General features: G+C 36.5%; 1 protein-coding gene across 1 annotated transcript in view; it reads right to left on the reverse strand.

Annotated features, from left to right (window-relative positions):
• The window catches only part of LOC117315734 (colorectal mutant cancer protein-like), a gene marked incomplete at its 5' end in the record, with an annotated part of 73,312 nt that overhangs the window by 16,880 nt on the left and 44,017 nt on the right, over nucleotides 1-12,415 (reverse strand). The window contains 3 exon segments of the mRNA XM_033870087.1: nucleotides 198-307; nucleotides 4,253-4,395; nucleotides 5,342-5,455. Coding sequence (XP_033725978.1) covers nucleotides 198-307; nucleotides 4,253-4,395; nucleotides 5,342-5,455 — 367 coding nt within the window.

Raw genomic sequence — 12,415 nt, forward strand, 5'->3', positions numbered from 1 at the left:
GTCTTCGACCCTCTGACCTCACTGACATATGACTTACCCATGCTAATCTGCGATCCCTGACCCCTATGACCTACTTATGCTAGCCTGTGGCACCTGACTCCAATTACATTTTACATACTAATACTAACCTGAGATTACTGACCCATGACCTTTTTATGGAAGACTGTGACCTTTGACTCCTATGACCTTTAACCTACCAATGCTGGCCTGCGACTCCCCGGCGATATTTTCGCGAGTACTGCCGCCATTGTTGCTCTTAGTACTGTGGACTGCAGCATCAGATTCCTCAACTTCTTCCTCTTCCTCTCTGGAAACCGAATATATATTATACTTCAGTTAGAAAAACATAATAATCATATGATATATAAAATATTACATTCTAGATATTAGATGAATTTATTTGATAACTTCATTTTCTATAACTTTAGCTTTTTTTAAAAAGTCTTTTTTATTTTTTAAACAAGAGGAAATCTCATTTGTTTTTTATGAGTTGACAAATCCATTAGTAAGAGTCTGAATCCTTATTTTAAGTTGACAAAATTTTAAACAAGAATTTTAATGCTAATTTGAAAATTTAAAATCCTTTAATCAAGAATGAAACTTTATGCTATTTTAAAGTTGAGAATTGCATAAACAAAAATAAATCTGTCTGGTTATTTTAAAGTTAACAAGACTTTAAATATTTGTTAAACTCTAGGTGTAGATCTTAAAAGTTGACAAAATCTTAAAACTACTAGAGTATTTCTATAAATATTCAAAAGCTGACGATTCTTATAAAAAGAGTGAATGTATATATTTGTTCATTTTTAAGTGTGAATTTCTGCTTAAAGTAATTTACAAATCTTGAGACAAGAACTATCTTATATCTTTAAATGTTGACAAGTCTTTAAACAAAAGATTTGTTTATTTTAAAGTTGACAAATCTTTAGATAAGAGCAAATCTCTTTTCCTGTCTAAAAGTTAACAAATCTGAAAATAAGAGCTAATCTCTATTCCTTTCTTAAAGTTGACAAATCTTTTAATATGAGCAAATCTCTATTCCTTTCTTAAAGTTGATAAATCTTTAAATAAGAGCAAATCTCTATTCCTTTCTTAAAGTTGACAAATCTTTGAACGATTTTGACAGGATCCACACAATGAAGTGTGTACCTCATCCTTTCGGACTACGATCAATATTAACTACGATCAATATTATAAGACAACGTTGCTCAATTTCTATTTCCGACAGTTACAGAGATCAATGTTCTGATTGGCCAGTTAGCGATTCTATCACTGTAGGAACACAACCAAACGACTAATAGTCCAATTCTTGTTAAAATCAGGAAAAAATCTAAAACGTTGATTATGTAATCAACTGTAATCTTCACCAGCAGAGAGAAGCAGAAAGTCAGCATGTAATTAGCCAAACTGACAAGGAGTCTGATGGTGGCGTGATGGGTGTTAGTTATATTAGCAGTATTGGCGTGGCGAAAGCTGGTCAGTTATTTATCTTGACAAGAGGCAAAATGGACCTGTATTGCTCAGATCTTATGTCAATGATATTCAAATTGGTAACATAAACCAATTTATCACAAGTGATATGAATCCCCTGGCAATAAACAACACATTTATACTTGGGCAAACGTGTTCTTGTTTGAGATGTTTTAAGTATAAAGGGAGCCATAAAATGTCTGTAAGATATACATGTCCCATATATATATGTAAATTCTGTTGAGAAATGATTTTGTGTGAGAGCTGATTAAGTTAAATTTGAAACTAAGGCCAATAACTCTGTAAATAAGGGGTGCGGCTTATGAAAGAAAAGCAAACTTTTCAGAGAAACACAGTAAACCTGTGTATAAAGTAATTGTAAGAGTGCTGATAAAGCTCAATTTGAGTGAATTAAAGTAAGGGCAATAACTCTGTAAATAACTGTGTTTCTGACAGGATTAAAATTTGACCTTACACTACAGTTTTAATATCATTGCTCTATACCACAGGGATCACTGTTGTAAGATTTATAATTTGCTTAGTTATGCAACCTTCCACATTTGTCAAGGTCATTGGTTTCAACAAACCTCAGACTTCATCTAAACAAGCCACCTACAAAATATCTACTGTAAACAAGGTTACTTACACGAGGGGTTAATTTCGCGATTTCGATATGTAAACTATGCATGTGAGGGTAATTTTGATCCATCCATTTTTATTTCGAGATTAGGCAAATTGATAAAATAACACATGTGGGTGAAATTTTTTTCGCAATCAAAAGGACTCCATTAAGACTCGATGTTAAGCATTTGTTATTTTTCAATTTTTCAAACAATTAAAATAATTACTATGAATAACAAACATGAACAAAACCATCAAAAAAGATTTTCATTCTTTGACTTAATCCTAGAATCACAAGGTATTGAAGAATCACAGTACTATTGTACCTCCTATCTAGATTTTGAGTTTTCTTTAGGCCTTTTTTGAGCTTTCTCTTTTGCCTCCAATTATCATCACTGACGAGTCCTAGAAGGACAAAACAGCTGTGTGATTTCCCTATCATCACTGAGGAGTTCTAGAGGGACAAACAGCTGTATGATGTCCCTATCATCACTGACAAGTCCTAGAAGGTCAAACAGCTGTATGATGTCCCTATCATCACTGACAAGTTCTAGAAGGACAAAACAGCTGTATGATGTCCCAATCATCACTGACAAGTCATAGAAGGACAAAACAGCTGTATGATGTCCCTATCATCACTGACGAGTTCTAGAAGGACAAAACAGCTGTATGATGTCCCTATCATCACTGACAAGTCCTAGAAGGACAAAACAGCTGTATGATGTCCCTAACATCACTGACGAGCCCTAGAAGGACAAAACAGCTGCATGATGTCCCTATCATCACTGACAAGTCCTAGAAGGACAAAACAGCTGTATGATGTCCCTAACATCACTGACGAGCCCTAGAAGGACGAACAGTTGTATGATGACCCTATCATCACTGACAAGTCCTAGAAGGACAAAACAGCTGTATGATGTCCCTAACATCACTGACAAGTCATAGAAGGACGAAAAAGCTGTATGATGTCCCTAACATCACTGGCGAGTTCTAGGACAAAACAGCTGTGTGATTTCCCTATCATCACTTATGAGTCCTAGAGGGACAAACAGCTGTATGATGTCCCTAACATAACTGACGAGTTCTAGAAGGACAAAACAGCTGTATGATGTCCCTATCATTACTGATGAGTTATAGAAGGACAAAACAGCTGTATGATGTCCCTATCATCGCTGACAAGTCCTAGAAGGACAAAACAGCTGTATGATACAGTGTAATTTATTTTTACACTACTGTATCTAACACTCTACTTGTATTGACATATGCAAATATCCTGTTTATCTTTACTAAAATCCTTCTAACGATTTGTATTTCATGTCAAATTTCTGGAAAACTACTGACTCAGCAGAACAAGTTAATCACCATGGGATACACTGACATCAGAGGAGTCTACCACGACTGAAATGTATTCCATGTCAACCAGATCAATCGCTGCCAAATCACACTCCAAAATACAGTCAAACCTGCCTCGGTGGCAATCTGCATATAGCAAGCCTATGTATTACAAGAAAATGTAAGATATTAATCTCCCCGCTCCTATGCAATAGTGTATCCCATGCAGAACCTTTGACCTTTGACCTTCTAACCTTTACCAATGACCACTAGAAGGTGACAGGTGTAGATACTATGGTGGTAATATAAACCAAATCTATTGAGGGGATCTCGAGATTTGTCATTGGTTTGGAATGGAACAGGATGGCCCAGACTTACGTAACTCTATACATTCCTCTCATACAATGGCAGAGCATGCCCATAATGATAATTTTGAAAAAGTCCCAAGCATATATAATATTTTTACAGACATTATGACCATACAAATTCTTTTTGGTAGCTTTTTGAATTTATACGTCCATATACATAGGAAAGTATATTTCATTTATTGAGTTTTTAAAAAAAATTCTCATAATTCTGTCTAAAAAAGAATTTTTTTTGTACAAAAGACATATTTCTACATAAAATTTTTATTTTTTAAAAACAAGCTAACATTACAGTTAAATCAATTTTAAAGTCATCAGTCATTAAAGATTTTTTATTTGTAAGGTATACATATCAGGCACAAACTCAAAAGTTAACCCAAATTTAGGAAGAATTTTAAAGATTTAATCTTAATTTCATTTTGATTTGTGACCTTGACCTATTAACTGCATGACCAGACACTTACTTGATGACGTTGATATGGTGACGTTCAATTTTTTTGCGAAGTTCCGCAATGACCGAGTGGAGTTCTGTAATTCTCTCCTCATATCGACTCGTTGTCTGCTCCAATCTGTCTTCGCAGTCTCGCTGGAAGTAAAGTCGGTCCGTCTGTAATGAAGACAACAAAAATATAATTATAACTTACACCTGAAACATTTATCTCCCTCAACAACTTACAACACATTTCAGTAAAATTAAATCTTTCCTGGGTAATCCAAAATTCTGGTACAAAGTATAAGAGAGATGATAGTGAGTCTTGATCACATTAGTCAACAGATATGATATAGGTACAAATACTGCCCTATATATATATATATATATATATATGTTGTAAGAGTTTGGCTGGTCAGCATGAGGCTTGAGACTTGCCAAGTACTGGCTAGCCGAACTCTTACATCAGGCTTGAAATATCCCTGTCCAGATTACAGGCTCATCTTTGATTATTTTTCTCACATGCATGTACTTAAAAAAAATTAAAAAAATTGAAGGTGTTCCATTTAAGGTAATGAAACCTTTTCATTAAGCCATCATCAGCGTCTTATAAAATGTGTGTCAAAAATGATGACATAATCAGTTTTTGATGTGGTTATGCTAGATAAAATGATGATGTTATGTGAACCAGGCATCATAGTGTGTGCCCGCTGTCTTTCCCTGGGTGAGATTGATTGATCCCTAACAACCACAGGATCACCCTGAAGTATGTGAGAATATAGAGTCGAACCTGCCTTAAGGGGAACCTCTATGTAATAAAAACCTGTCTATTGAAGCCAATTGTTTCCGTTTCCAATGAAACACATATCATTTAACTCAAACCTCTATATAATGGCCACCTGGCTATAAAGATCCTCTGAATCTTGAATGGCCTTTGTAGACAGGTTGGCCTGTACAGCATGTGTCCAAATATATAAGAAATGATCAAACCATCAACGTTTTCTGATTTCACACATTGGAAAGTTAAAACAAGAGGCCCAATGGGCCTGTATTGCTCACCTGGCTCTACACTAACTTTGAAATTGATATTGAGTTCATTGGAATGTTTAAATGAAAGACAAACCTGTGACTTGTTGAGCTGTTTTTCCAAACTGTCTCTTTCGCCGGTAATAAACTGTAATCGGTTGTTCAACTCGATTAGCTCTCCTTTCAATGATGTGATTGCTGCTAGGTGGAGCTGTAAAGAAAGATCAAGGTACATCAACCATAGTCAAACTATATTTCTATACCAATTCAATAATTAAACAGTGATCCCGGGTAACACAGGGAAATTACTGTTATAGTGATAGATGGATTACGCATCTCCTGGTTAAACGGGTACATCATACCCTGGAGAAAGATATATCGTGCGATGCATACAGCGCCCTCTGTGACAAAGGTACATACAGTGCCCTCTGTGACAAAGGTACATACAGCGCCCTCTGTGACAAAGGTACATACAGCGCCCTCCCCTCTGTGACAAAGGTACATACAGCGCCCTCTGTGACAAAGGTACATACAGTGCCCTCTGTGACAAAGGTACATACAGCGCCCTCTGTGACAAAGGTACATACAGCGCCCTCTGTGACAAAGGTACATACAGTGCCCTCTGTGACAAAGGTACATACAGCGCCCTCTGTGACAAAGGTACATACAGTGCCCTCTGTGACAAAGGTACATACAGCGCCCTCTGTGACAAAGGTACATACATGCAATGCCCTCTGTGACAAAGATACATACAGCGCCCTCTGTGACAAAGATACATACAGCCCCCTCTGTGACAAAGGTACATATAGTGCCCTCTGTGACAAAGGTACATACAGCGCCCTCTGTGACAAAGATACATACAGTGCCCTCTGTGGCAAAGGTACATACAGCACCCTCTGTGGCAAAGGTACATACAGCGCCCTCTGTGGCAAAGGTACATACAGCGCCCTCTGTGACAAAGGTACATACAGCGCCCTCTGTGGCAAAGGTACATACAGTGCCCTCTGTGACAAAGATACAAACAGTGCCCTCTGTGACAAAATTACATACAGTACCCCCAAGTGAAACATATATATAAGCATTCCCTGAAGAAAGATGCATACAGCACCACTTGGTGAAAAATTCATATATCATCTTCTGAACACAATGTACATACAGTGCCCCCTGGAGAAAGATACATACAGCGCTCTCTGTGACAAAGGTACATACAGCGCCACCTGGTGAAAGATACAAACATTATCTTTTGTACCAAATGTACATACAGCGCCACCTGGTGAAAGATACGAACAGAGCCCCCTGGTGAAAGATACATACAGCGCTAGCACCTTTGGCACATACAGCGCCCCCTGATGAAGACACATACAGTGCCCTTTGGTGAAAGATGTATGCTGATATAGGATAAATATTCAGCTTTAATATTCGTTTTAGTAATGAAGGAATGCTTACCAATTAGTTTGATGATGGAAATTAATTAATTGTAACAGCACATTGAGACAATAAAGAAATATTCACAAAAATATTTGATGATGAAAATATCTGGGGATAAATTTATGAAATAGCAGGTGAGTATTCCCCATTTGATATGTATATCATGCCGGCAAGATTCGAATTGATACCATCTGCATCTCATAATTCAGAAATATTTTGGCATTGACTTTGACTTTGATGAATGTCTTATCATATATATATGTTGTATAAGACTGCACCTAATTCAAGCATTCCAGTGACCAAGGTCACTTTGCCAATGTGTTGCCATGGCGATCTATTAATAGAAACTCTTTACCAAAAATTTGAAAACACATACATATAAACATGTTTCCCCAATATCCCATCAGTCTTTACTGCTTTGTGTAACAGGCCAACATTCTAACTGATGGAACAGTTCCAACCTGCCCACAGGGAAGTATTCTGAACCTTAGATTACAAACAACTTCTAAGAATCCCTAATTGTCTATAAATAAACAGCATAGAACCACAGCCAATTTATTTACCAAAATATCATAAGTCAATCTTTAGAAGTCCTGCCATTTTTCAGGTAGGACTGATCTGATTGTAACACCTTCAAACAGAACTATTTATGACCTTACTCCTACCATTTCCAGGCCAGGCTTGTCAGATCGTAACACCTTCAAACGGATCTATGCAAGACTTTACACCTACCATTTCCAGAACAGGCTGGTCAGAGCATAACACCTTCAAACGGAACTATGCAAGACTTTATACCTACCATTTCCAGACCAGGCTGGTCAGAGCATAACACCTTCAAACGGAACTATGTAATAGTCCAGCGCTGAAGTGTTTAGCTGCCTGTATATGTTGTTAAACCTGTTGAATAATTTCTATGGAACAAAATCTACCATGTTACCATAGATCAAATTAGTGAAAGCAGTGTTTAAACTGATAAAGGAACCATAGACTTGAATTTGCTGCTACTTTTTATTGAGAATAACTATTTTAGGGAACGAACACCTGTTAATTCTCCCAACAATTTTTACCATGACACATTTTAATGGTTCTTGAAATTTTCAGAAATAAAAAACTGTTGCCATTACATTTAAGATTCAAGAACTTTTTAAAACCATATTTTGCAAAACTGGTTAATTGACAAAAAAATTGGAATTCTGGGAGAAACTGTACTGTACATATTATACAGACATTTAATTTCAGGGATATTACATTTTCCAATTTTCTTGTCCGGAACTTATTTGTGGGGATTTAATTTTTGTGAGTCACGATATCTGTAAGTGGTTTTGAAATATCTCAATTAACTTGGCACAAGACTTGTGAAACCTGAAATATATATATGGCCATCATCACAATTGACGATGTGAAAAATTTCAAGAATTTTGATGTATTTATGAACTTAAGAAATCAAAACTCTCACAAATATAAGCAAATATTCCGTAACACCTGGCTGTAATTTCTACCACCAAAAGGATTTGATAGATAATCAAAACAATATATTGGAAAAGATTCAAATATCCCCATGTTAGCTTATAGGGAAAGCCATTAGCAAAATGTACATCTAATCTAATAGGCAGATTCGGAAGCCTTTGTTTGATCATACATTCACAATTTACCATATTTATCCACCAATAAGCCTGTACCTATTAACAAGCCCACCCTATTCAATGGAAAAGCAAACAAATACAATTTCTCTGTCCTGTAATAAGGGAATCCTTCACTTTGATAATAAGATTTGTTTCGGCTCCTGGGCTTAATGTAGGACAGATACGGTATTTTGATAATAAGATATGTTTTGGCCCCTGGGCTTACTGTAGGACAGATACGGTTTATCATGATAGACATCAGTCTATATAAACCACAGACAGATTTTGGGAAGAGTTTTTGGGGCTGGTTATCATAGCATCAGACCATTTCTTGTAAGATTATTGAATATTTCTTTGTCATATTTTTTTTTATAGATTATGGAATTATGCTTTTATGCAATGACCGTGTATGATTTCCATGGGAATCTTTATCAAGAAAGTTTTATTGGTATACAGACTGTCTGGTAATTCCAGCAAGATCATCTGAATTTTTGGGGAATATTGTCCAAAATATCAAAATATGTTCTTAAGCACTTAAATGACAATCAAGTGACAATAAGGTGTCAACTTGTAAATCACATGACAGATCACATGGTATGTCACATGATCAATAAAAGAAACACTTACATATCTACCTTCACTTTGATTACACCCACACGAGCCTCCTTTTATCAAACTCGGATCAGAACTTCCATGATTCATATGACCTGAATTCATTCATCCATGTCCTTCTACAACTTATAATGGGTGGTCTCCCTTTGGAAGCTTTCTCCTGAGGTCTTTTATAGAATGCGTCATTTAACGAGATAGATCGGCGAAAATCTTGACCATTGGTCAAATTTAATGGAGCTGACCATGATCTTCCGCAGTTACTTAACAGTGGTGGTCGATGTGACTTATCCATGGTTATCTCCCCTTGAATGAGTTATCTCAACTTGTAGTGTGCCGTATTCACTTGTAATTTGTCGAAAACATTGAATGATGGGGTCAAAGTTCAGAAATACAAGTAGTCTTGGAAATATGAGTTTACAACAGATCTTATGGCCCCGAAACTTTAAAACATCTGTGATTGTTGAATATCCATAATCTAGTTCTGTTCCTTAGCAACATATGAATCATGAAGAGATGATGAGATTTTCTTTTCTTTTTTAAATTATAATAAAAACGTTGAAATATGCCTCATATAACACAATGTTCACTGCAAGCTTCAATTTATTTTTACACATATCAAATACATATCTACCATTTCCTGGGTAGAACTGACATTTGTAGACATGGCTATGTACAGTTAACGTGTCTGAGTCAGACAACCATGTAGTCCTAAATCCATCAGATACTGGCATGTGTGATACTGCCATAAAGTTTCTAAACATTGTAACATTACTGGTGGTGATGAAAGTTTGACAGGAGATAGCAATGTAACGAGCAGCTCTAGGCTGAAAGTTGAATAGCTCATCATTCCTTGGATTCACATTTCTTTAGATCTGTTTGAAACCATATCTGTCACTGTACAAATTCTGCATTTCGGTCTTTTTGCATCACTTTATATCTGTAAACATCTCCTAAATAAAAAAAAAATCACGAAATTTCGGTAAAAAGATCACAAAAATTTGTAGTTGTCATCCTGACTGAGGTTTGGGTTTCGTAATCAATGATATAAACGACCCAAACTCTATGACCATCACCAAAATATACACAGCTAAGATACAGATTGGCCTGTGTATAATTGTATGGCAAGGTTACAGTGTTAGGCTTTACGGGGAAAAACCAATGTAAATGGAAATTTCAACTCCACAAAGATTTCTACTGAAATGAGATCCACAAATTAAGGAATACATCAACGTCAGTTTAAACCCAAAGAACCGTTCCTATACAATTTGTATCCCTATAGAGTTCGTACTTATCACAAGCTAAGATTACAGATAAATCCCTGGTGTGTGAAATTCTAAAATTATATCCGTAATGATTTGCCAAAAATAAGAAAATGATGATTTCTTTACAGTGAAGATTTGACACATTCATGGTACTAGCATTTCAGTGAAGATGAAATTTGTTCTCAAAGAATTTTCAACAGTATGTAAAAATCCAATCTGATAAATCTCAAACAAAAAAATATATATTCTATACACTCTTGACATCAGAATCCTATTGAAGTTCAAACCACACTGAAAACTCATCCAAGAATCATAACCACATGTCTATACACTTCAAAGCTGAAGAGTTCCAAATGTCATCCAAATCTTGTTTAATTCCACACAATATCAATAAATCCCCTCCAAAGGTCTAGAATAATGAAAACATCTCATAATTTCTTGTAATGTGCATCCCATAATTTCTTGCACATTTCAGATAACACTGAAATTCAGTAAAAAGTTGATATCTTCAAAGACACAGGTGTATAAAAAAATTGAATTAATCCTGCAACAACATCTCCACTGATAAATCCATGGATATCATCCGATAGAAAGAGTTAGTACGTCCAAATGGTAGTTTTCCGTGTTGAAAGGAAAAGAACAATAAACTTGACAATGAACTGATTAAAACAATACGTAGTACAATTACTTCTCCGTACAGGATGAAGGAAGGAAGCGGTGAACTTGAGATGTTTACTGATAAAAATATATCAACATGTTGATGTGTATAAGAGAGACTCTGGGGAGTCATGTGTATACGATTGTGTAAGCTCCGTAGAGAATAAAATTTACATGGACAGGACATTTGTGTAGCGATATTGACATCCGAAGTAACAGCAAATGTATTTATAGATCAATATATACTGAAAACAGTGTGTCATTAAATGTGTAGGTTTTTCTCTCGGTATATAAATACCAAGGACTAAAGTCCCCGGGGGCCAGGCTGGAACTTCCCCCACTCCTGGTATGTTCCAGGGTCCAGACCAGACCCCAGGCCACATACTCCTCAAAGTGTTCTGAGGGGCCAGACCAGACCCCAGGCCACATACTCCTCAAAGTGTTCTGAGGGGCCAGACCAGACCCCAGGCCACATACTCCTCAAAGTGTTCTGAGGGGCCAGACCAGACCCCAGGCCACATACTCCTCAAAGTGTTCTGAGGGGCCCAGACCAGACCCCAGGCCACATACTCCTCAAAGTGTTCTGAGGGGCCAGACCAGACCCCAGGCCACATACTCCTCAAAGTGTTCTGAGGGGCCAGACCAGACCCCAGGCCACATACTCAGCAAAGTGTTCTGAGGGCCAGACTAGACCCCAGGCCACATACTCATCAAAGTGTTCTGAGGGGCCAGACCAGACCCCAGGCCACATACTCAGCAAAGTGTTCTGAGGGCCAGACCAGATCCCAGGCCACATACTCCTCAAAGTGTTCTGAGGGGCCAGACCAGATCCCTGGCCATTCCTGGTAGTGTTTGTGTATCACATTGCAGAAGAAGTTTTTTTTATATAAAAGTTTAAAATATACAAATCGTTGTTACATACATATTAACATGTTTGCACAGTATGGTTTCCTGTTTGCCAATATTTTGTGTCAAATTTAATCCTATGATGACCATTTTCATGAAGTTCTTTCGTTATTTGCCTATTTTGTAATTCTAGAATTTAGGTGACATACAATGTACATTTCTTTTGCCTGATCTGGTTCCAGTAAAGATACATTTTGTAATTGATAATTCTCATCCATTGATTTCTAATTCATCCATTTATACTGTAATAAATTTGATAAATCCAATCCAATTATGTAAATCTTGCAAAATTGCAAACCAGATGAATCAATTCACAGTATCTTTTTGCTATTAATATCTGTGGTTTAATTCAAAACACTAACATTTAATCTTCTGTTATTTCTTGTTCAGCTATTCATCTCATCCTCCTTGGTAATGAATTAAATCCAAAACATTTTATGAAATTACTCCACAGGTTCTCTTGGTAGGTAAAGAAAACATCACAACGTTAACTCTGTCAATTTAAAATTCCTTGGAAATGAGGATCAAAACATAGCTAATCCACATGATTACTTGGTAGGCAATAAAATGTCTCATCTCTCAATAATAAACTTCACAACTCTTCCTGATTGGTTACTCTTAAGATATCTCTCCTTCCTGATTGGTTACTCTTAAGATATCTCTCCTTCCTGATTGGTTACTCTT

This window comes from Pecten maximus, chromosome 17 (assembly GCF_902652985.1).
Source record: "Pecten maximus chromosome 17, xPecMax1.1, whole genome shotgun sequence".
NCBI lineage: Eukaryota > Metazoa > Mollusca > Bivalvia > Pectinida > Pectinidae > Pecten > Pecten maximus.